The following is a 24,393-nucleotide window of genomic DNA, read 5'->3' as shown; positions in this document are numbered from 1 at the left end:
CTATGCATTAATCCATCTCCAAATGCAAAATTTTATTTTTGCAAAGGTATGCCATCAGGTTTCCTTCTAATTAATTTCTGCTCTAACCTTAATATAAGGAATCTAAAAGCAAACTACTAATAAGTTCTTCAAGTTATTATTTTTTTGTCCATTCCATCTTATCACCAAAAAAAACATTTAATAAGTTATGAAAGTATTCCAAAATCTCCTTAAAAGGACTCTCATTTTACACTTTATCCAACCTATTGTTATCCCTTTAATAACTAAGAGATGCTTGAAAATCACAGACTTAACAGTACATATGAAAAATTCTAGCAAACTCAAAGAGAGATTATCCCATAGACTATTTCCATCTGCTACTGCTAATAATTATCACCAATACTTTAATAATCATTTTTATCTTAGCAAATAATTTGTGTAGAGGACTTTGAATCTTCTAGAATAGTACCAGGGAGGAGTTGTATAATTATTATTTCTCATTAACCTCATATTAAAGACCTACTTCCCATAGGTGCAATATTCATCATGATTTACTGAAAGGAATAAGGGGGGAAGGGACAGAAACAAAGAATTCAAATCACATGATTATTTCTACATTTGTCTGAAATTCTTTGTTTTTTAGTGAGGCGAGTAGGGGTTTTTAAATCATTTATTTAGTAAAAATTTGTTGTTATATTTTTGTATAACAGAAAAACAAAAATTGAGCTTAAGCTCCCTATTAAAAATCTAGCTAAGCCAAAATACTGCCCTTAAAATACAATGGATTAGAGGAGTGGGGGAGATCATTGGACAAATTTGGGGCTTATCATTATCAACAGTGCCCTTTTAAGCTTGTGGATTTCTGAGCCAATGCATAAAATGTAACAACAGGGATTTCCCAACAGCAAGAGGCACTCTCCAAGGGAGTAAATTGTCAACTATTGCCTCTCGTGAGAAACTTAAGAGTAACCTTGATCCAATCTCAATAGTCAACCCATGTATTATCACCCAGTTGGGGCATAGTGAGTGCATTTCCTAATACAAAAATAAGATGGTATTCTATCAGAAGCCACTGGATACATATACAGAAATAAAATTTAAATAATTTTGAAGTAAACTTAGCCTAAGAAACTGAAAACATCCTTCTCACACTTCAACTAGTCCCTAAAACATCTATATCTTTCTAATGTAAAAAAAGGTCTATGTCTTATGATGAATATCAAAAAAGATGACCTTCTAGAACTAAGAGGCAGAATATAAAGCAGAACCACAGTCATGAAAGATGTTCTGATATGGAGGAGATAGCCCTAATTCCATAAAAGACAAACAGAAAGACATGATTCAAACTCAAAATAGCTACTTGTTATCCTTTACCTCTTTTGGGTTTTAGCTTCCTCTGCAAAAGGGGACGTTAATACCCATGTCAAAAGACTCTTCAGTGGTTTTAATAAAATAATACAAATAGGTTCTAACATATCACTGGCATTCAATACAAGCTTTGCCCTTCCTTGCTGTGCCCCAAGCCAAGATAGTGCTGCTAACAAAAGAATGACTCTAAACATCCTGATGTTTGTTTCATATTAGTTACATATGCACTATCCAATAAAGTAGCACTAGTCACATGCAGCTATTTAAATTCATTTTAATTATAATTAAATAAATCTAAAAATTCCAGTTCTTCAGTCAGTCAGTGCTACAGGTTTCATGGCTAGAGACAATTGTATTGGATAGTACAGATAGACAACATTTCATTACCTTCAAATCCTACTGGACAGAGCTGATATAGACTCTAAAGCAGGGGTCAAAAAACTTTTTTTTTTTCTGAAAGTGCCAAACAGCAAATAATTTAGGCTTTGCAGGCCATGCAAGATTCTATCTTAACTACTCAACTCTGCTATTACCACACAAAAGCAGTCACAGATGATACATAAATGAATGATCTTGGCTCTGTTTCAATAAAATCTCATTTACAAAAATAGATGGCAGGCTAGATTTGGCCCAGAAGGGCATAGTTTGCCAAACCCTGCTCTAGAGGATTCCATGCCCAGACCCCCAATACAAGCATTCTACCCAGAACCACTATCTACCACCCTTAACAATGAGTAGTCTTAAATTCACTGACAGGAAATAGCAGTTTAATGGAGTCAAATGAATTTAATATTTACCATAACTATTCTTTTACAAATCAAAAATAGTCATGTACATAGTACTAAACAGATGAAGTTTATAGTGTTCATAAAGTCATAGTACCTAAAATGTGTTTGGTATCTGGTCTATCATTCTAAAGCAGATACTCTCCATCCACATAAATCCAGCCTGACATACTCCTGGAATTCTGAATTTACACACCCAATTAACTGCCTACTTAATATGCCTGGAGATCTATTACTCATCTCAAAGGCAACACATACAAGATGGAACTCTTAATCCCTTAGTAAAAGGCTACATTGGCTTTCCTCCTGACTCCCACCTTTCCCTCACAGATACCAATAGTTAAACTCGGTACCACAAACTAGCTCCCTTATGTTCTCTCTTCAAAAAAGGTCTAACTTGACCAATCTAAACTAGTCATATAAACATTCTCTAGGCCACTGCCCTGTTTTAATTATATCTGCAGAGTATTTACTTCTGTCCTAATATCTTAGTTTTTTAATATTTGTGCATTCATTTAATTACTGTTTGTTTTACCAAAGTATCTTCTTCATAATAGCCCAGGCCTCAAAAACATGTCTCCCTGCCCCCATCACCCTAGGAAGAATACAAGCTTTGCAATAACAGAGACCTATATTCTTGCTTAATTCTCTATCCCCAGTGACTAGAACAAAGTTTGGCACATAGATGTTTAATAATTACCCCCCACCCATGAATGAATAAATTTTTATTTAAATGCCTATGTCTTTAAAAAGTGGGTATTTAAATCTAGATAACTAGGGAGCAAACTTGTCTCTCCCACACTACAAAACGTATAGTTAAAAATACTCTAATATTTAGAGATGTGAATATGATTATGCCATTTACCTCCCTTCCTTTGTATGTCACCAAGGCAGCCAGTGGTTTGGCGTAAAATCTGCTGTAGGAAAATCCCAGGCAACCGTACATACTGTTCGCTGTGAGCTTCAAAGCCTTCTGTCGAATGTCATACTGCAAGCCACACAAGGACGAAAGACAAACAACAATATTTGCAGATGCTTAAGAATTACATTAGGTATCTTTCTAGATTACCAATGAGAAAAAGAACCCCTCAATATCCCTGAAATAAAAAGAGCCCTTAAAATACTCAATCTGTCCTCCAAGGTCTATGATGCCCTAATCTCCTGGAAGCAAGCATATATAGACTCCAAAGTTTCCAGAATTCAGAAAGATCTTGCACAGATACACCCATTGCACATAGAAGTACCTCCTATTCTAAGGCAGTCTAGTGTTTTTGAATGGCAACTTATCCACAAATAAAATAAGCACATGTGCTTGCCCATAGCATCTTGAGTGTTTGTACTATTATATACTATTCCTAAATAATCAAATTGTAAAAGCTGAAATTTTCATTCAGATGTCTCTTAGTGAAAAAATATACCTGAAGAACAAGATCTGGGTTTAAATCTTGCTGTTTCATTAGCTGTTTGACTTGTTTTCTCCGTTCTACCAGTTTCCGGATTTCTCTGGGCAAAATGCCCATTTCTAAGCTTGGATCTGGCAACTCAGGGATCTGTTCTTGTTCTCCATCCTGATAAACACACAACAGAAATTTTCAGAGAGTAAAACTTCAGTAAAATAAAATTCTAAAATAATATTTGGTAGCCACTTTACCCCACGATCACATCTTTAAAAGCTTCTTTCTTATATGAATAAAGATCAACGTTCCCTAAGAAAGAGTTGAACAGATTGCAGACCATGGCCCTTCCCACTACCACCTCCCTCCCACCCGTGTTCTATCAGCCTGTCATTCCCAATATCTCCCACCCCTGTAGTTACTCACAAATTTTGATTTCATTTAAAGGGATGGGTTTTTACACATGCTACCATCCTCTTCAACAAGATTGAGGAGCAACATGTTTGGGGAAATTGCTTTTAAAATACAAACGCTCAGACAGACTTCTAGGATTTAAAAAAATAACCAGCAGCTAAACTACCATTTTAAAGCATTTGTACGACCAAACAAAATGCTATAGAAATTTAAAACTATGGAGAATCATAGCAATTATTGTAAATGTTTTAGACTAAAAATAAAAAGCTAAATACTAAACTAGCAAATTTCTTTTAAGAATTTGAAGCACATTTAAATAGGCCATGACATTTCTAAAAATTAATACAAATATATTCCTTAGCACTGATGTAATACTTTTTACCTATAAATTGCTTTACAATTGGCAGAAGAATAGCAACATTTTTAAAAAGCAACCAGCAGTCTTCTTATATTAAAATTTACAGCAGGAAAAAGCAGGGAAAGCATTAGACCATTTTTCTCAAGTCTCCATTAATTCTATTAACAGGCTACAAAGAAAAGCCAGATGCATTTGCCCTTTCAAAGGTACAAAATTTAAAATAAACCTCTTAGCTTAAAGTATGTCAAGTCAATGCCATTTGATAAGCCAGCCTTTACAAAGTATCTAATTTTATAAAGATCAATATCTGCAAATGAACACTCTTAGAATAGTAATAGGGACCTATTGTTTTCCAATATAGCACATGATGATAGCAGACCTATTAAAAAGATCCTGCTACACATTCCAATTTATTTACAGCAACTATGAAAGTCAAATGAAAAGTAAACTTGAAACAATCTGGAGTCAAAAAATTTGCAATCCACTCCCAGCTTCACCATCACTACCTATGTGACACTAACTGATCTGAAGATAAAATATTGTACATGAAAATGATACAGAATCCATTAATAGCTACATGTATATTTCTTAGGTGACTTCTAAAGTCCTTCTACTCTGAAAGGATTCTGTTATATATCCAGAATCCAAATTGAAAAGCTCAAATAAACAAAACACTGCTGGGCAGCAGTTGGGAAAAAGGGCTGGATAATGATAATTACCACGTGCTGGTACAGTAGTAGGACAAAGCCCAAAGAATATTAATCAAAGGCAGTCACTATTTGGGAGGTTGTCTACCCAATACCACCTCTGTAAGATTATCCTCTAGTCCCATAGAAAGATTCATCTTTAACAGCCAGATTTATACTCTGTGAACCCACTCCTGTGGTCACAAGTAATAGGACCAGAGGTGCTCACTGACCTAGGCAAGCCTATTAGATTCTCTTTTTTGGGAATATGGAATTGGAAATGAAAAACAGCTCCTGGGCAGGTGGCTGGAACTAAACAACATGTAAATTAAGAAGCTAGAGGGCAAATAGGCATCTTCTGCTATGAAGAAAGAGAAGGAAGGAAGGAAAGGAGGACAAAGGAAAGAAGGAAGGAAAGCAAGCAGGCAGGTAGAAAAGAAAAAATAGAAGTATCAATACATGTTACAACACAGATGGACCTTGAAAATAATGTGCAAAGTAAGATACAAAAGACCACATGTTGTATGATTCCATTTATATGAAATGTCCAGAATACACAAATCTATATAGGCAGAAAGATTAGTGATTCCCTAGAGCTGGGAGGAATGGGGGGGAGGGATATGATAGTAAAATGTTTCCTTGGGAAATAATAAAAATGTCCTAAAGATGAATATAGTAATGATTACAAACTGAATAATCTAAACGCCAGGACTGCATGGTTTAAATATGTGGATTGTAATGTGTGTGAATTATACCTCAATAACACTACTTTTAAAAAGATACAGAACCAGTTTATCTCTTTCTGGACAACCTCTCTTTTTGATAACTAAGGACATAATTAATATATCCTTTAAGAAGAAATACTACAGGGACTGGAGTTGTGGCTCAGTGGTAGAGCGCTTGCCTAGCATGCGTGAGGCACTGGGTTTGATCCTCAGCACCACATAAAAACAAAGGCATAAAGAAGAAGAAGAAAAACTACAACACTAACTCCTTTGGTTCTCCTCCTCCTTTAAGCAATACTTTTAATCCTAATTTCAAGAGACCCCAGTTAAATACAAACCTCTGTAACTTTCTGTGTCTCTGAAGCAACTCTTTGCACTGTTGTAAAACAAATGTTAAATTCCTGAATGATGGAAGGGTATAAACTGTTGAAGTCCAGCAGCAAAATAAACTTATCATAAAAACCTGAAATAAAAAGGTCACATAATGTCAAAAAAGTCTAAAGAAAAACACTGTCAAAACATATTAGAAGTACTCTATTAAAAAGTGTAATAGAAACCATATACTCTCCAGCACTATAAAGCAGACAAAAGAGACAGAGTGGACTATCACACCATAAAATGACTTGGATTAGTGTGAAAGCCCAGATCACAAAAGATTGATGAAAAGATTCTGTCTCCCCATGAAACCAGCTTGAACCAGTCCTTCCCCAACAATCCCCAAATATACCATTATTATGGGAAAACACCACTCAGGGCCAATTATTTTGGAGACAGATCATATCTACTTCCAAAAGAATGTTGCTAAATTCTCCCTCAAGCAAGCATTCCTTCCCACCTATTTTCTCACCCAACACCAAATAAAACACCAGGGGCTGGGGATGTGGCTCAAGCGGTAATGCATTCGCCTGGCATGCACGGGGTGCTGGGTTCGATCCTCAGCACCACATAAAAATAAAATAAAAGATGTTGTGTCCACCGAAAACTAAAAAATAAATATTAAAAAATTCTCTCTCTTTAAAAAAAAAAACCACCAGTAAGTGTGTGGATATCCACTTCCAGCTTCACCATCAATATATATATATATATATATATATATATATATATATATATATTTTTTTTTTTTTTTTTACAAACACACCTTCAAACAATAAAATGGGTAGCCCATTTACCTGTACATGAACTGTGCTGAAAACCAGATAAGAAATATTTATATGAATGTCAGTAGTGGAACGATCCACCCTTTTTGCTTACAAAAGGTGAACAGAAAGCTACTGTATTTCTCTAGGACATTTACAAAGAGTTTCCTTCACTTTGAGAAGAAACTGAATAAAAATAAATGTCCAGTATTAAGACAATAACCATAAACATATATTATTGACAGCTTACCCTGTGTCAAACAATTCTATTTATTCCTTAAATCCCTCTATAGTAGATTATTCTTATATCCATTTTACAGAAGAAGAAAACGAGTCTTATAGATGTTCAACAGGCAACACAAGATCACATAGTCAGCATTCAAGTCCAAATGTAACACCAAAGTATTACTATTCCATGTGACTCCAACCAATAATAAATCCACTTTTGTCAAAAATGTCTCCTACTCAGAGTGAATTACTTGATAAAATTCACATTATGTCCAACAATGTGAATATGTGTAACACTGCTATTGAACTGTACACTTAGAAATGGTCAAAACGGCTTAAAAATAAGATCCTTTCTAGCTCCACCACAAAACATGATCTTTGCCACTCTTGACAAGGAAAAGTTATTCTCCTATTAAAGTTTGATTTTGTGGCTATTATCTGTATTTAATTCTGTTGGCCAAATGAACTGGTCCTAGCATACTGGCAGAGGCAGAACCTACCCTCACAGAATGGAGGGAAGAAAGGAGAGGTACTCCCATTGCAGGACAAATAGCTTCTACACCGGACCAGGGGTTGGCAAAGCATGCACAAACCAAACTCAGCTAACTGCCTATTTCTGTATCATTCATAAGCTAAGAAATATTTTTAAGTGGTTAGAAAAAGTAAAAAAAAAAAAAAAAAACAGTATTTCAAGATATGTAAAAATTATATAAATAAAAATTATACTAGAATAGCAGAAAAATCCACATTAATTCCATACTAGCTGACTGGCAAACAATATTTGCACAACATACAAGATAAAAATAAGATCGTTATGAGATCTACTTGCTGACTTCCAAGATCCAATACAGGTCTAGCTATACATGAAAAAAAATCCTTAACGCCCAGAGTAAACCAATCCAAGGTCTCATCTTACCAACTTTGGGGTCCAAAACCAAGCCTCCAGCATAAGCTGCTTTCTTCCGCCCTTTCTTGTATTTATTGGTCTCTCCATCAATTTCTTCATCTTCATCTCCCTAATGTCAAATGAAAGATAACTTCATCAGCCAGCAATTAATTAATTAATTAGGAAGTCTTACCATTCTCTCTTTTTCAATAACAGTACTTAGTTTTAACCAACATTATTTTTAGTTAATAGTTCTACCTATGGGAAAAGACAATTATTGTAATATGTTCATGAATCAAAATGAATGCCAAGCATGGTAGTTTCCTAAGCAATGCTATATCTCAGATTATATGCAAGTTCTATTTTAAATATTTCTGAATTCATAGAAAGTTCATATTTTTTAATTCATGATTATTAAAAATTCAACTTTTCATATTATACAGAATTTGAAATTGTAAAAGGGTCCTATTAAATTCATCACTCTAACATTCATGATGTAAAAAAACTACAGTATTTCACATAGGTATTATTGTTCTCTTTTTTTTTTTTTTTTTTTGCGGGGGGGGGGGGGGGAGGGTAGGTGGTACCAGGGATTGAACTCAGGGGCACTCAACCACTGAGCCACATCCCCAGCCCTATTTTGTATTTTATTTAGAGACAGGGTCTCACTGAGTTGCTTAGTGCCTTGCCAATGCTGTCAAAGGCTGTCTTTGAATTCATGATTCTCCTGTCTCAGCCTCCTAAGCCACTGGGATTATAGGCATGCACCAATACACCCCAGCTTTTTTTTTAGATGGGATTTTGCTACGCTGCCTAGGGTGACCTCAAATGCCTAAGTTCAAGTGAATTCTCCTGTCTCATCCCAAGTAGCAGAGGGACTATAGGCACATGCCACGATGCCTGGCTCACTCTCATTGTACAGAATGAGAGTTGTACAGAACAAAATAAGTATGTTCATATACTGAAAATCCATTCCTGTGTAGTTTACTAATGGCCCACATTTAATGCTTCTGGAGAAATTAAATAGTTCTAAATTAATATTCACTATTAATTTTGGTAAGGTTCATAAAACAAGTAAATACAAGAACATTAATCACACTTTTTTTTAAAGAGTGAGAGAGAGAGAGAGAATTTTAATATTTATTTTTTAGTTTTTGGTGGACACAACATTTCTATTTGTATGTGGTGCTGAGGATCGAACCTGGGCTGCACGCATGCCAGGCGAGCGCGCTACTGCTTGAGCCACATCCCCAGCCCCCTTAATCACACTTTCAACATTAAATTTCCATTCTGTATCATTTACCATCAATAGATAGAACAGTAGCTAAAGTTTTAGCCCCAATATGATGGAGGCCACTTCAGAAACCTGATTGTAGTGTTCATAATCATACTAGTTCAAACCGAGTATCCCCAATCTGAAAATCTAAAATCTGAAGTGCTCAAAAATATAAAACAGGGGCTGGGTTGTGGCTCAGTGGTGAATCATTCGCCTCACACATGAGAGATCCTGGGTTCGATCCTCAGCACCATATAAAAATAAATAAACAAAATAAAGATATTGTGTCAATGTATAACTAAAAAATATATTTAAAAAAATATGAAACATTTTGAGTACCAACATGATGCCTTATTCAAGTAGAAAATCCCCACTTCATGTAACAGGGTACAGTAAAACACAGGTACACTAAAAATATGGTATAAAATTACTACAGGGTATTATATAAGGCATAAAACAATTTTGTGTTTCGACTTCAATCCCATCCCCAAGATACCTCATTACAAAAATGCAAATATTCCAAAATCTGGAAAAAAAATCAAAATCTGAAACACTTCCAGTTCCAAGCATTTTAGATTACAGATATTAAACCTGTACAGAAAAAATGCAACATAAAAATAAAAGCTCACTGGTTTAAGGAAATTAAAGGTTTAACTGACATTAAGCTTTGGATAGTGGTTAAGTGACAAAACATTTTCCATGTGCAGCTATCTACCAAAAAGGTCTAATTCCACCTTTAAGAATTTCATATTTCACAAATAATTTTGTCTGTACAGAAAAAAGTAGAGAAGGAAACCATACAAACCCACTGGAACAAACTTGACATGATTTCTAGTACACAGGGGATTATTCTAGAGGCAGATGTTATTGCAGCAATTTTAAAAAAAAAGCTATCTAGGTAATTAAAAAGGAGGAATAAGAAAAGCAAAATACTACGTAATTTTGGACCCACCAGTTTTTGCTGAGGCTTTCTGAAAATCTGCTTGTCAGGCACGATATAGTTGTTTTCATAAAATGCATGAAGCAACAAGAACTCGTTACGTTCAGATCGTCCACCCATCAGTGTCCTGGACTATTAAATAGAAATTCTTTTTACAATTTGAGCTCCAAATCACAACAAACAAAAACAACTTTGAGTTAGTTATTTTTAATTTTATCAAGATACCTCCTTCAAAACTACTACTAAAATAAAGGCTGCTTTTTTGGGGGGGAAAAGTAGTAAATTATTTCTAACATTTTCTTTAAGCATTATAAAAGAGACAGCTTAAAGTATTAACAACTTGGCTATTTCTTTACTCCCAAAAGGACCATTCCACCAGACACATCCAGATGTTAGAGAGATGATCCTTATGTTCACCCAAATTTCAGCACACTGCACCTGGCATTCCTCCCCTTCTCCCAACCAGTTTTTCCTTTTACAAAAGATGCCCAGCTTTCAGAATCCAAGTTACTCATTTTATAAGCATGCATTTAGACTCATTATCATATAACAACTACCCCAAGCAAGCACTGAATCCAACAGGAAATGCTTTTTCCCCCTTTCTAAGTTAAATTTACCATAATGTTCCCAGCGATGTTAGTGATCTGCAATGCTAATGGAAGAACATTTAGCTCACACATGATCTGCAAAATGAACCTGGCATCTTTCCAGGTGTGTTCCAACAGGTACAACAGATGAGAAGATTCACTGTACAGAAAAGTAAGAATGAAACAGAATCAAGTAATTAAAAGAAACAATAACTATAATCAGAACTTCATAAAATATTACAAGGAATTTTTGGTATAAGTAACTTCAGAGCAACAGCACCTTGCCTTTGGAAACAATTTAAAAGAAGGTCGGTATGTAATTAGGAATTCATTTATACCATTGATCCCAGTGCTCTTCTCTAAACACAAAAAAATTCTACAAAAAAATTCATATGTGTTAATAACTGCATACCTGAAAATCATTGAATCCTTTCATTCATTCTATGAAACAAGCATATATTGCATGTTTACTGTGCACTAGGCACTGGCTATAACCAAAATGGACAGGAAGTCCTATCCTCATGGAGTTTAAATCCTCATGGGGAAGACAAGAGTATAAAAAATAAAAATAAATTAAATATGTAGTGTATTATATAATGCAAAGTGTTAAAGAGAAAAAGTTAAGCCCCAAAGACAGTATAAAGTATCAAGAGCAGAGATTGAACTTTTAGTTAGAGAACCAGAGAAAACTTCATTGAAAATAAAGACCTGGAAGTGGTGAACAAGTGTTATGATTTAGAGCTGAAATGACCCCCAAAAGCTCATGTGTTGAAAGCTTGGTCCCCAGTACAGTACTGTTCAGAGGTGGGGCCTCTGGGAGGTAGCTGGATTATAAGGATTATAGCATGATTCATCCATGATGGGTTTGGGAGGTGGCAGAAACATTTAAGAAGTGGGCCTAGTAGGGGGATGCCCTTGAGGGTATACTTCTCTTTCTCTTTCATTCTCTCCTCCCCATGTGTTCCCCACCATGTTTTGCATTTAGACTCATTATCATATAACAACTACCCCAAGCAAGCACTGAATCCAACAGTGCTTAAACGCACAAGCCTAAACGCAACAACAAGAGAGTCAACCAACTACAGATGAAACCTCTAAAATTGTGAGCCAAAATAAATCTTCCCTTGACTTGCTCTTCTCAGGAAATTTTGTTACAGCATAGAAAGCTGACTAACACAGGAGCAAGCCTTATGGAAAGGTATCTGAGGGAAGAGCAATCCAGGTAGTCAGAAGAGCATTCCAATGCTCTGAGCTGGTTATAGACAGTGCCTAATTCATAGTAAACATGCAATATATGCTTACTTCATATATGGTAGTTTCAGGACCTAGAAGTACATCAATATGGCTGAATGAGAGAGAATGATAGTGAGAGCAGAAGACAGTCAACAGCATAGAGATACAATGCATAGGACCCCATAAGCCAAAATAAAAACCAGTTTTACTCCAAATGAAACAGTCAATGGGAGATTTTGAGCTGACTTTAATTTTAGCAGGATAACCTTGGTCCTAGATTAAAAATAAACCACGAAGGAGCAAGAACAAAACCAAGGAGACTGGTAATATAAGACCCAGTGCTACAGTTTGAATATGGTTTATCGCTCTGAAACTCATGTTGGAATTTAATCCCCATTGTGAAATATTATGAGGGTAGAAACTTAAATACTAAAGTATTTAAAGTGGGGGCTTTGAGCCCCCATGATTAAATGCAGGTAGCTTTATAAGAAGAGAAAAAAGAAAGCTAAGGATACACACATGCACTCTCTGCCTCTCACCAGGTGATACACTGTACCACCTCAGGACTCTGACAATAAGAAGATCATCATTAGATGCAGCTCCTCAAGCTTAGACCTTCAGAACCATAAGTCAAAATAAACCTCCTTTCTTTATAATTTTCCCAGTCTGTGGTACTGTATTATAAACAACAGAAAACAGACTAAGACAACTTCAATTCAGGGGGAAGGGGATGGTGGCCTGAACCAGGGTAGGGTCAATGGAGGTGAAAAGATGTTGTCAGGTCTAGATATATTTAGAAGAGCTGATAGAATTACCTAATGGATCTACTGTAGGATATCAGAGAGAGGAACCAAGGAAGCCTCAGAGGTTTAGGGGAGAAGATGACTGAAGGCTTACAATGGTAATGAAAAAATAGAGGTATCATTAATTTAGTAAGGGAAGACTACAGAAAGACAATGGGAGAAGATCAGAGCTCAGTTCTGAACAAACTAAAGGTTCATATTAAACATCAAGTGGATACATGAATCTGAAATGTAGGGGGAAAGTCAAAACTGAATAAACACAGTGAGGAGCATCAGCCCCCATATGGTATTTAAATTTTCAAGACAATGAGATTACTTGGAGAGGATACAAAGTCAAAAGAGAGCAGCAGTCCAAGAACTCTGGAGAAACAGGTAGGAAAACATGAAAAAATGGCCAGAGAAGTAGCAGAAACCTTACTTTAAAAACAAGCAAGTAATATCTCTAAATGGCTTAGTGATTGCTCAGTTTTTTGTATTTCCAAAATATCTCATTAATTATGTGAAAGAATGGGGCTGGGGTTGTGGCTCAGTGGCAGAGGACTTGCCTAGCATGTGTGAGGCACTGGGTTCCATCCTCAGCACCACATGTAAATAAATAAATAAAAAATAAAGGTACATCAACAACTAAGAAATATTTAAAAAATTAAGTGAAAGAAGTGTCAAACTCTAAATTCATACCAATTTCCAAATTACCAATAGGAAACATCAAGGTAGTGTTAAAACATGTGAAGGAGATGGACATAAACAGATCAAATTAGAATAATTCAAGAAGTAAACTAGTTCAAATTATGAAGTAACGGACATGGTGGTGCTGACATAAAGACAATTTTCTGCTCCATGGTACCATGGCACAGGTCCCTATAGCTTAAGGATAGTAGTGGCATCCTTCAATTGCTAATTTCAAGACAGACAGATTCTAAAGAATCTGGGATCATACCTGTACATGTTTCGTACATTTTCCATTGGAATTGCAACCCTTTCCATTTTCAGAATCTGTTGAACAAGTTCAGACAAATGGTAGCTTTTGCAATGAATCAATTCCTTTGCTGAAATTTCCACATCACAGATCATTCGGCCACAGGTAGCATTTCTTTCAGCAAATCCACTCCGGCCCTACAAAGATGAGGACAAAAAGCAAGTCCCATGAACATTCCATGCTATCCTACTTTGAGGTTGACCTCAAAATTATAAAGATAAAATTCTCGTTCTTCCATTTATCAATGAAAAATTTTGAACATTTACCATGTATCTGATTGACACTATTCTAAGGATATGGCAGTGAACAAAGTAAAAACAAAACTAAGAATCCTGACTTTATTTTTATTGTATATATTAAATGAATAACATAAATAAGAAAGTATATAGTTTTAGGAGTTAATAAGTTTCTGGCAAAGGGGAAAAGTAGAGTCGGGTAGGAGGGATAAGGAATTTGGGGGGACTATACCTAAAGGTATAGACTGGTTGGGGTATACCTCACTGAGAAGATTCTATATTCAGAAAAGTCTGAAGGGAGTATGAAGGGAAAAGGGGGTTAGATAAGCAAATGTTTACAATAAGTAATAATAACCTCTTCACCTTAAAGATATGAACAGAAAAAGAAGAGTAAGAGTCCCAACTCTGATAGTAGAGAACAGCAGCAGAATCCTCAAGAGATCATTATAAAAGGGACAGATTCCTAAGTTCTCTGATGAGATAACATGCTGATTTTATTTGTAAGCTTTAGGTAAAATAAGACTTCAATCTCTGAACAGTATCAGGGTTAGGAAGAAGGTGCTTCATACAAAGATGACCAAAACCTCTCCACATTTGAAGCAAGCAAGCAGAATAAAAAGTACATAGGCTTTAAAAGAGTCAGACTGACCTAGGTTCAAATCTCAGTTCTTCCCCTACTAGACCTGTGTGAATGTCTACAAAATGAAATTGAAGTTGCTATGAGAGGCTAACTACATGAGAAAGCACACAGCTCACTGCTTTCTTATATTTCACATTAACTCCCTTCCATTCATTCTTCCCATCTTCCTGAATGATAATACTCAATTAATTCTGAACCCTGCAACCCTACCCTAAGGCCTATCACTTTAGGAATGCTGAAGTAAAAGTAATATGTATGTGCTGTCTTTCTTTACTATTTCTAGATTCCAATCATTGATTTAAAAAATGACCAGTGGCTTTTTCAAGTAAAATGCTGGATTCCAAGGAAAAGACATTTGGTACCAAAGTTAAAATGTACTGAAGTTCCTATAAGACAATCAATTCCTATTCAAAAAAGTGTAGTGCTTTCTTGGTAAGTACCCAATAAAAAATGGCAAATAAAAGAAATAAGATTTTCAAAACTACTATTACCCCAAGCTTTGGCATGGTGGATCGCTTCAGACGACCTATCTTGGACCAGTGAGGAACTTTGCACACATTAATTCGCTGCAGTAGCACTTCCAGTTCAAACCCATAAATATTATGACCCTAGGCAGAAAAAGGAGGCAGCCAATAACATTATAACAAACGCAAATTAGATGATTTATCTTCAAACACACAGAATTTCTTTGCCCTTTCTTTTTCTGGTCTCTAATTGAAGACATCGTGAGCTTACCTCCGATTGGGGGTCCTTTCTTCTTCAGGAATTTATTCATCAGCAGCATTCATTAGCCTTGACATTAACAAGGCTGCTAAGCAGATTGCTTGAATAAACTTTATTTCATACTAATTGATGCAAGGTTCATATGATCTCTTTTAATTTGCAGCTCATGCCTCACAATCTCAAAAGCAAATGTAAATTTTAACATCCCATACTTTTACATGATCACTAAAAGCTGTATTCAAACAATTCAATTTTGCTTCCTTAAAAACAGAAAACTGGCTTGTGTTGTAGGAGTTTGCAAAAAAACTTCTTAGAAAATTCAGGAATTGCATTTGGCTTCTTTAAAAACTGAGTTCAAACCCTACTGATTTAGATACTTAATAAACATTCAACAAAATAAATATATAATACCAATGAATAGTTCAAGTAAAAAACTTAAAAAGAAGTAAACAAAATTATATAGAACAGAAAATAACTCAAAATGCAACTAGATTTTTCATTTCTATAATTTCCAATTTCTGTCACGTGAATAACATTACTCACTTAATTAAAAATTAGACGAGGTTCAAAATAATTGTTATCAATAAATAGATTTACTTGATACTAATTTTAATTAAAAACATATACTACCACTTGGAGTATACAAAATCAATGAGACAGAAGGCAGAATGATGGTTGCCAGGGGCTAGGGGAAACGAGGAGGTAATTAGTACCATTTCAGTTTCAGAAGATGAAGAATTACAGAGATGGATGATGTTAATGGCTGCACATTATGTATGTAGCTAATATCCCTGAATTGTACACTTAAAAGCAGTCAAAATGGTTAATTTTATGTTATGTGTACTTTACCACCACATAAAAACAATATACCCCATTATATATTTATGGCAGTTTTGTCTATTAAATTAAAGTCCCAAAGGATTATAAGAATGTATCATTTTCAAATTATCATGCCTGGGATCAGGGACCCAAACTCATGTCAGGACTCTATCTTACATTTGAATTTCTCACTCAGACCTGGCTCTAACATCCTAAGTCAGGCCAGGTATCATAGTGCTCCAAGACATCACTCTGGGGACCAAATTACTGTTAGTAGAGACTAGGTGAGGGCCCAGTGCTAAGCCAGAGGACTATGGACAGATTTTTTCACACTTTAAATATGGGTCCTGAAATAACAAAGGGATGTGGGTGCAGAGACATTTTTAACAATCCACAGGCTTTCAGGACAATAGCTATGCCACTGCAAGATAAGATATCTGAGAATAAAAATGAACCTAAAGGATATGGCAAACATTTTTGCAAGGCTTCAATATAACCAGATTACTTTATGACTTTTGGCAGTAAATAGATGGATCTAGAGACTATCATACTAAGTGAAATAAGCCAATCCCAAAAAAACATGTTGAATGTTCTTTCTGATATGTGGATACTAACACACAACAAGGGGAGGGAAGAATAGAAATTAAGTGTATTAGACAAAGGGGATGAAGGGAAGGGAGAAGACTGGGAATAGAAGAGATCGTAGAATAAATAGGACATAACTTTCTTATGTTCATATATGAATACATCACCAGTGAAACTCCACATCACGTACAACCACAAGAATGGGATCCCAATTAGACTAAGTTATACTACATGTACGTATAATATGTCAAAATACACTCTACTGCCAGATGCAGTGGCATATGCCTGTAATCCCAGCAGCTCAAAAGGCTGAGGCAGGAGGATTGTGAGTTCAAAGCCAGCCTCAACAACTTTGTGAGGCCCTAAGCAACTTAGCAAGACCCTATCTCAAAAAACAAACAAACAAAAATACCCTACTCATGTATATCTAAAAAGAACACATTTTTAAAACATCTTTTAAAAAGAAGCTGTAATATAAGAACAGTTTTTAATTAATTTTTCTAACACTAAAAATATATATATAGGGGCAGGGGTGTGGCTCATTGGTAGAGCACTTGCCTGGCATGTGTGAGGCACTGGGTTTGATCCTCAGCACCACATATAAATAAACAAAATAAAGGTATTGTGTCCATCTACCACTAATATATATTATAACCATATTACTAATATCATATTTAAAATATAGGCATTTATTATACTTTCTGTCAAAAAATAAAACAATAGAGTTTGACTGATCAATTGACCCAGAAAAAAAGACAAAAGGAAGAATTCCTATCAAGAAGCATATAAAGGAAGGCCAAAAAACACACAAAAGTAAATATCTTGCTTTATAACTTCTACGAACTGGGGCAAAACAATGAATTATTAGCTCTCACTATCTAGTTGGAACATGGGAAGTTGTCAAGAGAAAAAAAATTGCTAGTATGAGCTCTCAAAGGAATGTCATAAAGATCCACTAGGCTCATAAAACTAAAATACTTAGTTTTCTGATTTGCACCAAATCAAGGGAAATAATTAACTCCTGTTGACACTATACATCTGGGTCACTAAGCAAAAATTTTAAAGATACTAACAGCTTATATACATTTACTTACTGATATGCTGGTCTCGTCAACTGTAAATAACTAGAGTGTTTTAAACTTCAATAATAATTCAAGGGTTGCTTTAATATTAGGGAAAAAAAGCCTAGGGGGCTGGGGATATAGCTCAGTTGGTAAAGTGCTTGTCTTGCATGCACAAAGCCCTGGATTCAATCCCGAGCAACACACACACCACACACACACACACACACACACACACACACACACACAAAGCCTATCTTATAGTAGGCTAGGGTTTTTCCCCTTTCTATTTGCAATTAGTATAGCAATTCATTTCACTCTGAAAAGATTCTTTGGAGCTCAAAAGTAAATAAACAATAAAAATAACCAATAAAGTCACACTGAAAAGAACTAAGAAATGAAGAGTTTCCCTGCAACATGATCAAAAAGCTACTTACCACAATGATATCAGGATCAATTTTGTGAACTTTTGCAAGGAAAAAACCTAGCAGTGTTCTTTCTGTTGTAGCAACCTCAACCTTCACATTCTGTTAATAAAAACATACCAGTCACCAACTCTTTAAAGTATTGTACCTTGGCTTCTTGTTTAACCAGGATTAAGATTTCTTAGGGTTAAAAGAAACTCCCCATTTCAAAACTAAATGCAGCAATGAAATTTTAGATTCTAGGTTTTGCAATAATAATTGCACAAAGTCTCTGAGGAGCTCATTCTAGTAATATGCATGAGAATAAAGCAAAATTTTAAGTGCTAAGCAACAGCAAGAGCAGAAATGTCCTTCCACAGAGACATGTTTGTACATTGGACACATTTGAAAGCAAATAAATCAGAGTACCTTTCAAAAGCATTACTTAATTTCCTATATAATCCCTGGTAGACTTCACTGTTGATGTATTTATCAGGAAAAGAAATCCCAAGGATTATATAAACTATTCTCAAATAATGGTATAAGAACAGATAAATAAGAAACTAGACTAAAAACAAATATAAAAATTATGAGTATTTTAAATATAAATAAAATCTATCTTTACACAAAAGCCTTCCACTTGGATTACTGAATATAAATCAAGTATTCAATCTGCTCTTATTAAAAATCTCTTAAAATAGAAGTTGATAACTATATGTATTCCATAACTACGTCACAAAAATGTCAGTTTGACTCTACAAGAATTCCTAGGTCACTGTACTTGGATAGGTAATTCAGGACATGTCACAAATGATAGCCTAACCTAAAAGTACCCCGAAACTGTTGGACTTCTCAAGTCAATTTAAAATAATATACATGAAACCTGACAAGGTTGCAGCATTTGATTTTGTCACGTGAAGACATTAACAAGTGAACTTTTAATCAAACATTATTACCATATGTGTATATATGATTACACAACTAGTGTGATTCTACATCATGTGCAACCAGAAGAATGAGAAGTTATACTCCATTTATGTATGATGTGTCAAAATGCATTCTGTCGGGCTGAGGTTGTGGCTCAGTGGCAGAACACTTGCCTGGCATGTATGAGGCACTGGGTTCGATTCTCAGCACCACGTATCAATAAATAAAGGTCCATTGACAACTAAAAAAAATTCTTAAAAAAACACATTCTGTCATGTATAACTAATTAGAACAAATTTTAAAAAAGGAGATGAAAGAAAAAAAAGAAACAATGTACGCTCCAAAAAAATTATTTATTTATATTGAATACATTTAGCTTTGTGAAAAGCTCACTACATTTTATTATTCCCCTGCCATTTTATTAAGGGCCCAGAAAAAAATTCATGGAGCATACTATCCTCCTATTTTCTTTCCAAACAAATAAATACTTCATATTTAAAAGGAATAATTAGCTATTTACCTTTTCCTTAATGACTTCAATGAAAGCACATGGAAAAATACAGTCCTTCGGTTTAGATACAACTATAAGAAGGGAAAAAAAAATTCCAAAACCCATTTTATTGTAATTTCAGGTAGACATCAATGCATGTTTCCAAATAGAAATTTAGAAATTAGATATAAATATTCCCCCATCCCTAAAATGTTAAAAGGTTCAAGTATTTTCATTGATCATGTTGGGATTCAAATGAATAGCCAAGCACAGAACTCTATCCCTACAATTGTTAAAACTTTGATCAAATTTTGCTATCCATCAAAGTCAAAATGAATGATTATAACATTCTCTCCCAAAGGAAATCCCACAACCACCAAAGCCTCAACCAGTTTACAATGAAGTAACTCAGTTCAAACTTCTCAAACTTGGAAAAGATGACAGTTTCTCCTCTACACCATAAAAATAGCTGTTCTCACAGTAACACACAGAGGAGGTGAATAAAGGCTTGTTGAAATGAGCTAATGACTAGTTTCTTCCATATTTTCTTCAAGCTATTAGCAGTGTTTTATTCCATGTATTCCCCCTACTTAAGTGATAAACTTCACGGTAATCATAAATTTTGTTTTATGTTTAGCAAAACTAATGTGTTGCTAAAACAAAATAAATTTGCTAAAACAAAATTTATTTAACTGGCTTTCAACATGGACTATATCAGAATCCTCCTTGGAGACTGACTCATTAAACACACAGAATTCTGTCGATGTTTCACACATTGAATTGTAGTACAACTCAATTTCAATTTGATATTACTATAACCTCTCCCAAATAGGCGAACATTAATTTATTCCTTGGCACCTGCCTCATTGCAAAGAAAACTCTGGACAATAAAACTTAGTTTCCATAGCTAAAAACAACCTTAACAGTATGCACTATTTATTCTTGAAAATAATTTTTGAAAAACAAGGTACTGATCTAAGAAAAAACTCAAATCAAGTCTTTAATAAAGTATCTTTAAAAAATACATACCACAGAAGTGTGACTGAAAGGGAGGTTGTGGGGGTGCTTTATCTAATGCAAAATTGTGATGAACCAAAGCTGCTATAGCAATAACCTGCAAAGAAAGGAAGGGGGAAATCACTTATCAGACACCTAATATATATTCTGCACTCTTACTGATATGTAAAACTACAGGTACAACCCTACCCCACCTATCATCTCCCTGCAATTTACATTTGTTGAAGAAACTGAGTTGTTTATCCTATAGAATGCTCCGTGGTATGGATTCTGTTGCTTATATCCTAATAGGGTCACTTTCATTTAACACATTCTGTTTCTGTACTGCCTATAAATTCACAGTTAGATCAAATGACTTTATCAAAACCAGGTTCAACTATTTGGCAAAAATACTTTAGAGGTGCTACTGATTACTTCTATCAGAAAGCACAGACACATAATGTCTATTTTTCTATATTTCAGTGAAATTAGCAGCCACTGTCAATCATGGCCTAGATCCATTATTTCACTGGGGATTAGAAAGTGGTATTATTCCATTTTTCCTTCATTATTTATTAGCTGAAAACCTTCTAAGAACAGAAACTTCACTTCATCAATTATTTGGTTGCCTGAGGTACAGTATGTTTTCCAGAAAAGTCAGGATAATGCTTGATTTGATTCCCTCATTTATCAGTTTTAAAAATGAGTTAGTTTCCAAGTATCCTTCATAAATGAGCAATGTGGCAGTGTTATTGTTGTTAGTATCATCATGAACTCATAAATTTGAGCGTTTCCATCTATTGCAATTATTCTTATCGTGCTCACATTGTCCCACCTTTGGTCAGTAGGATACTCTGCAAGTTGTTTCCTGGGTCCTTCTGACATATCTTCAGTAGATTTTAATATCATCCTTCCTTTCTGATATAACACGATGTTCCAGATTTATCTTAGACATTCCCTGCCTTCATTAAGCCATTTCTCCACAGAGCCCTATTTCCTTTATTAGGAAACAGTCTGTGAAAACCTCACTCTGGGCACAAGAGAACAGACACTTCTTTTTTAATTTTAACTAAGGACTTATTGAACCTTTCCCAAACACTTAACTATTAACTCCGATCATCTACAGAAATGATTATTTAAAGATCAGGGCTTGGGCTGTAGCTCAGTGGTAGAGCATGCACTCAGCATGCACAAGAGCCTGCATTCATTCAGTCTCCAGCACTACCAAAAATAAAGATGAAATCACATACTAAAAGAATGAAAATATTGTCCAAAATCCTCTTTTAAAAATACCCCCATTTATGTCAAAATGAAGCAAACATAAAGAAACTCCCATTGATCAGAGTAAGAAAACCATAAGGATCAAATGTAACAAGCTGACCACACTGGTGCTCGCCTATGGTTCCAGCTACTTGAGAGACTGAGGCAGGGGGCTCACTTGAGCCCAGAAGTTCAGGGCCAGCCTGGGCAACATAGTGAGACCCCATTTCAAAATAATAATGTCAAAAATAAAATAATAATGAATTCAACAGATAGGGAATATACATACGTGTGTGTGTGTGTGTGTGTGTGTGTGTGTATGTGTAAAAACCACCATTTTAAAACTCTTAATGAAATAACTAATTGAGGTAAAATGACTAATTCATGGAGGCATTAGAACAGTAGTTCTCAACTGGGGATAACTGTACCCTCACATTTTCCTCTAAGGAATATTTGGCAATTGCTGGAGGCATTTTTAGACTGTTACAACTAGCAGGGAGAGGGGGTACACACATCTAGCAGGGAGAGGCCACAGACACTGCTCAACATCTCACAACACAATAGACCACAACAGCACTCCACAACAGCCCAAAACACCTGTAGTGGCAAGGTTAGATGAAAAGCTGATGGAGAAATATACAGTGGTTATCACCATTTGAGCCCACTGACCAATCTTAGCCTCACTAACAGCAGCTTAACCTGACATTATGTGTCTTCCAATATGAAGTACACTCTACTACCTATAAAGTATTTTGGCTAAGAAAACTGAACTTGAATCTAATTCATCCTTTAGAGATAACTTATAGCATATAGATGTATGAAGGATGGAGGAAGAATAGGCACTCTGTTTCTATAAAGGACCAAAAAATAAGTAGTTTAGGCTTTGCAGGCCTCATGGTCTCTGTCATGACTAACTGACGCTGCTGTTGTAGAGCAAAAACAGTTGAAGATATGCTGTGTTTCAAGGAAACTTTATTTACAAAAACAGGTAGTGGGCTGAATTTGGCTCACAGACCACTGTTTGCCAACCACTGGTATAAAGGAAGAAGTCCAATGATACCACAACAGAGCAAACAAATACAGACAGAAAATGGGACATTATATGAGACAACTATCAGTAATTCTTGTAATCATGCAATGTCATTGAAAAGAAAGTGGGGGGAATGGGTGGGAGTTATACCATTTAAAAAGAGATGAAAGTGGCACAAAAATTAAACACCATCTGTGAATCTTGTGTAAATCCCGATTCAAACCATCTGTTAAAAGACATTGTGAGAAACAAAGTCATTTAAGTATGTGCTGGGGATTTCAGACTAAATCAAGGAATCACTGTTAATGTTATTGGGCTTGCTAATGATGGTATAAAAGAAAATGTGCATATTTTAAGAGATGTATACAAAGGCACACAGGGTTAAAATGGCATGCTGTTTGAAACTGACTTTAAAATACTTCAAGAGAAAAAAGGGAAGGGAGAAAAACAGGTGTCACAAAATTTGCTAACTGCTGAATATGTGATTGATATAGGGAGTTCATTGTATTATTCTCTGTGTACATTAAAAAATATTTTCAGCAATGTAACTCCTTGAAAAAATCCACAACACCAGACAAAGAAACAAATTCAATTCCTTCTCCAAAATGAAGTTTTGTACTAAATTAGTATTCTTTCCCCTCCAAGAACAATTTTGTTGCAGTAAAGCTATACAAGTTCAGGCCAAGTATTACACCTAAGGAACAAATACAAAATATGTCCTTTTTTTTTTACCTCATGTTGATGGTTCTTTGCATTCTGCAATGTTTTCATGCTGAAAGACATCACCACAAGTGGAGGAGGACCAATATCCTTAATTACATTCACCAGGTCAGGTTTCAAAGCCATGGCCTCAAATTTACACCAACTGATTGGCTGGTTCAAGAGCTCTGAAAAAAATAGATATAACACATCAATCGCTTTTGTTAACTTAAAAAGAAAAAGTACCAGAATTATGACAACTGTGATTAACTGAGATATTCTTCAGTCCTATCTTCTATTAAAAATGACATAACATCTAACTAAAAATAAGCCACATTACTGGATGTGTGTGTATCTATGTTCATTTTCTTGAGGAAAAAAAGGTCCAAACAGGGACCAAGGCTATGGCTCAGTGGCAGACCACTTGCCTAGCATGTGTGAGGCACAGCATTTGATCCTTAGCACCACATACAAAAAATAAGCAAATAAAATAAAGGTATGCTGTCTATCTACAGCTACAATTTTTTTTTTTAAATCCAAACAAAGCTTTTTGTAAAATGATCTAAAGAATCCAGGACCCAAGATAGGTTTAAAAAACCCAAAGCACTACCGTGGAGAAATCATAAAACATTTTTAAGAGATTCATGAAGATAAAAGAGTATCTCAGATACAAGTACTAGAAAATATCAAGTAACAGGCAAAACAAGTACTATCCACATTAGGAAGTGATTCTTCTCCCCTCCAAAGGT

General features: G+C 35.2%; 1 protein-coding gene and 1 non-coding gene across 2 annotated transcripts in view; both read right to left on the bottom strand.

The window, feature by feature from the left end:
- The window catches only part of Pola1 (DNA polymerase alpha 1, catalytic subunit), a 294,232-nt gene that overhangs the window by 239,623 nt on the left and 30,216 nt on the right, over window positions 1–24,393 (bottom strand). Inside the window, exons 15-26 of the mRNA XM_027927441.2 lie at window positions 23,678–23,832; window positions 20,689–20,773; window positions 19,690–19,751; window positions 18,276–18,365; window positions 15,142–15,258; window positions 13,736–13,911; window positions 10,793–10,922; window positions 10,188–10,307; window positions 7,990–8,089; window positions 6,048–6,172; window positions 3,551–3,700; window positions 2,998–3,120 (exon numbers count right to left, since the gene is read on the bottom strand). Of these exons, the coding sequence (XP_027783242.1) occupies window positions 2,998–3,120; window positions 3,551–3,700; window positions 6,048–6,172; window positions 7,990–8,089; window positions 10,188–10,307; window positions 10,793–10,922; window positions 13,736–13,911; window positions 15,142–15,258; window positions 18,276–18,365; window positions 19,690–19,751; window positions 20,689–20,773; window positions 23,678–23,832 (1,433 nt within the window). The remainder of the gene's footprint in view (window positions 1–2,997; window positions 3,121–3,550; window positions 3,701–6,047; window positions 6,173–7,989; window positions 8,090–10,187; window positions 10,308–10,792; window positions 10,923–13,735; window positions 13,912–15,141; window positions 15,259–18,275; window positions 18,366–19,689; window positions 19,752–20,688; window positions 20,774–23,677; window positions 23,833–24,393) is intronic.
- LOC114086212 (small Cajal body-specific RNA 24) lies at window positions 6,923–7,052 on the bottom strand. The gene has a single exon (XR_003581617.1). It is a non-coding gene; the product is annotated as a small Cajal body-specific RNA 24 (non-coding RNA).

This window comes from Marmota flaviventris, chromosome X (genome assembly GCF_047511675.1).
Source record: "Marmota flaviventris isolate mMarFla1 chromosome X, mMarFla1.hap1, whole genome shotgun sequence".
NCBI classification, from domain to species: Eukaryota; Metazoa; Chordata; class Mammalia; order Rodentia; family Sciuridae; genus Marmota; species Marmota flaviventris.
Note: the sequence above shows the minus strand (reverse complement) of the source record. Positions and strands in the feature narration are given on the sequence as shown.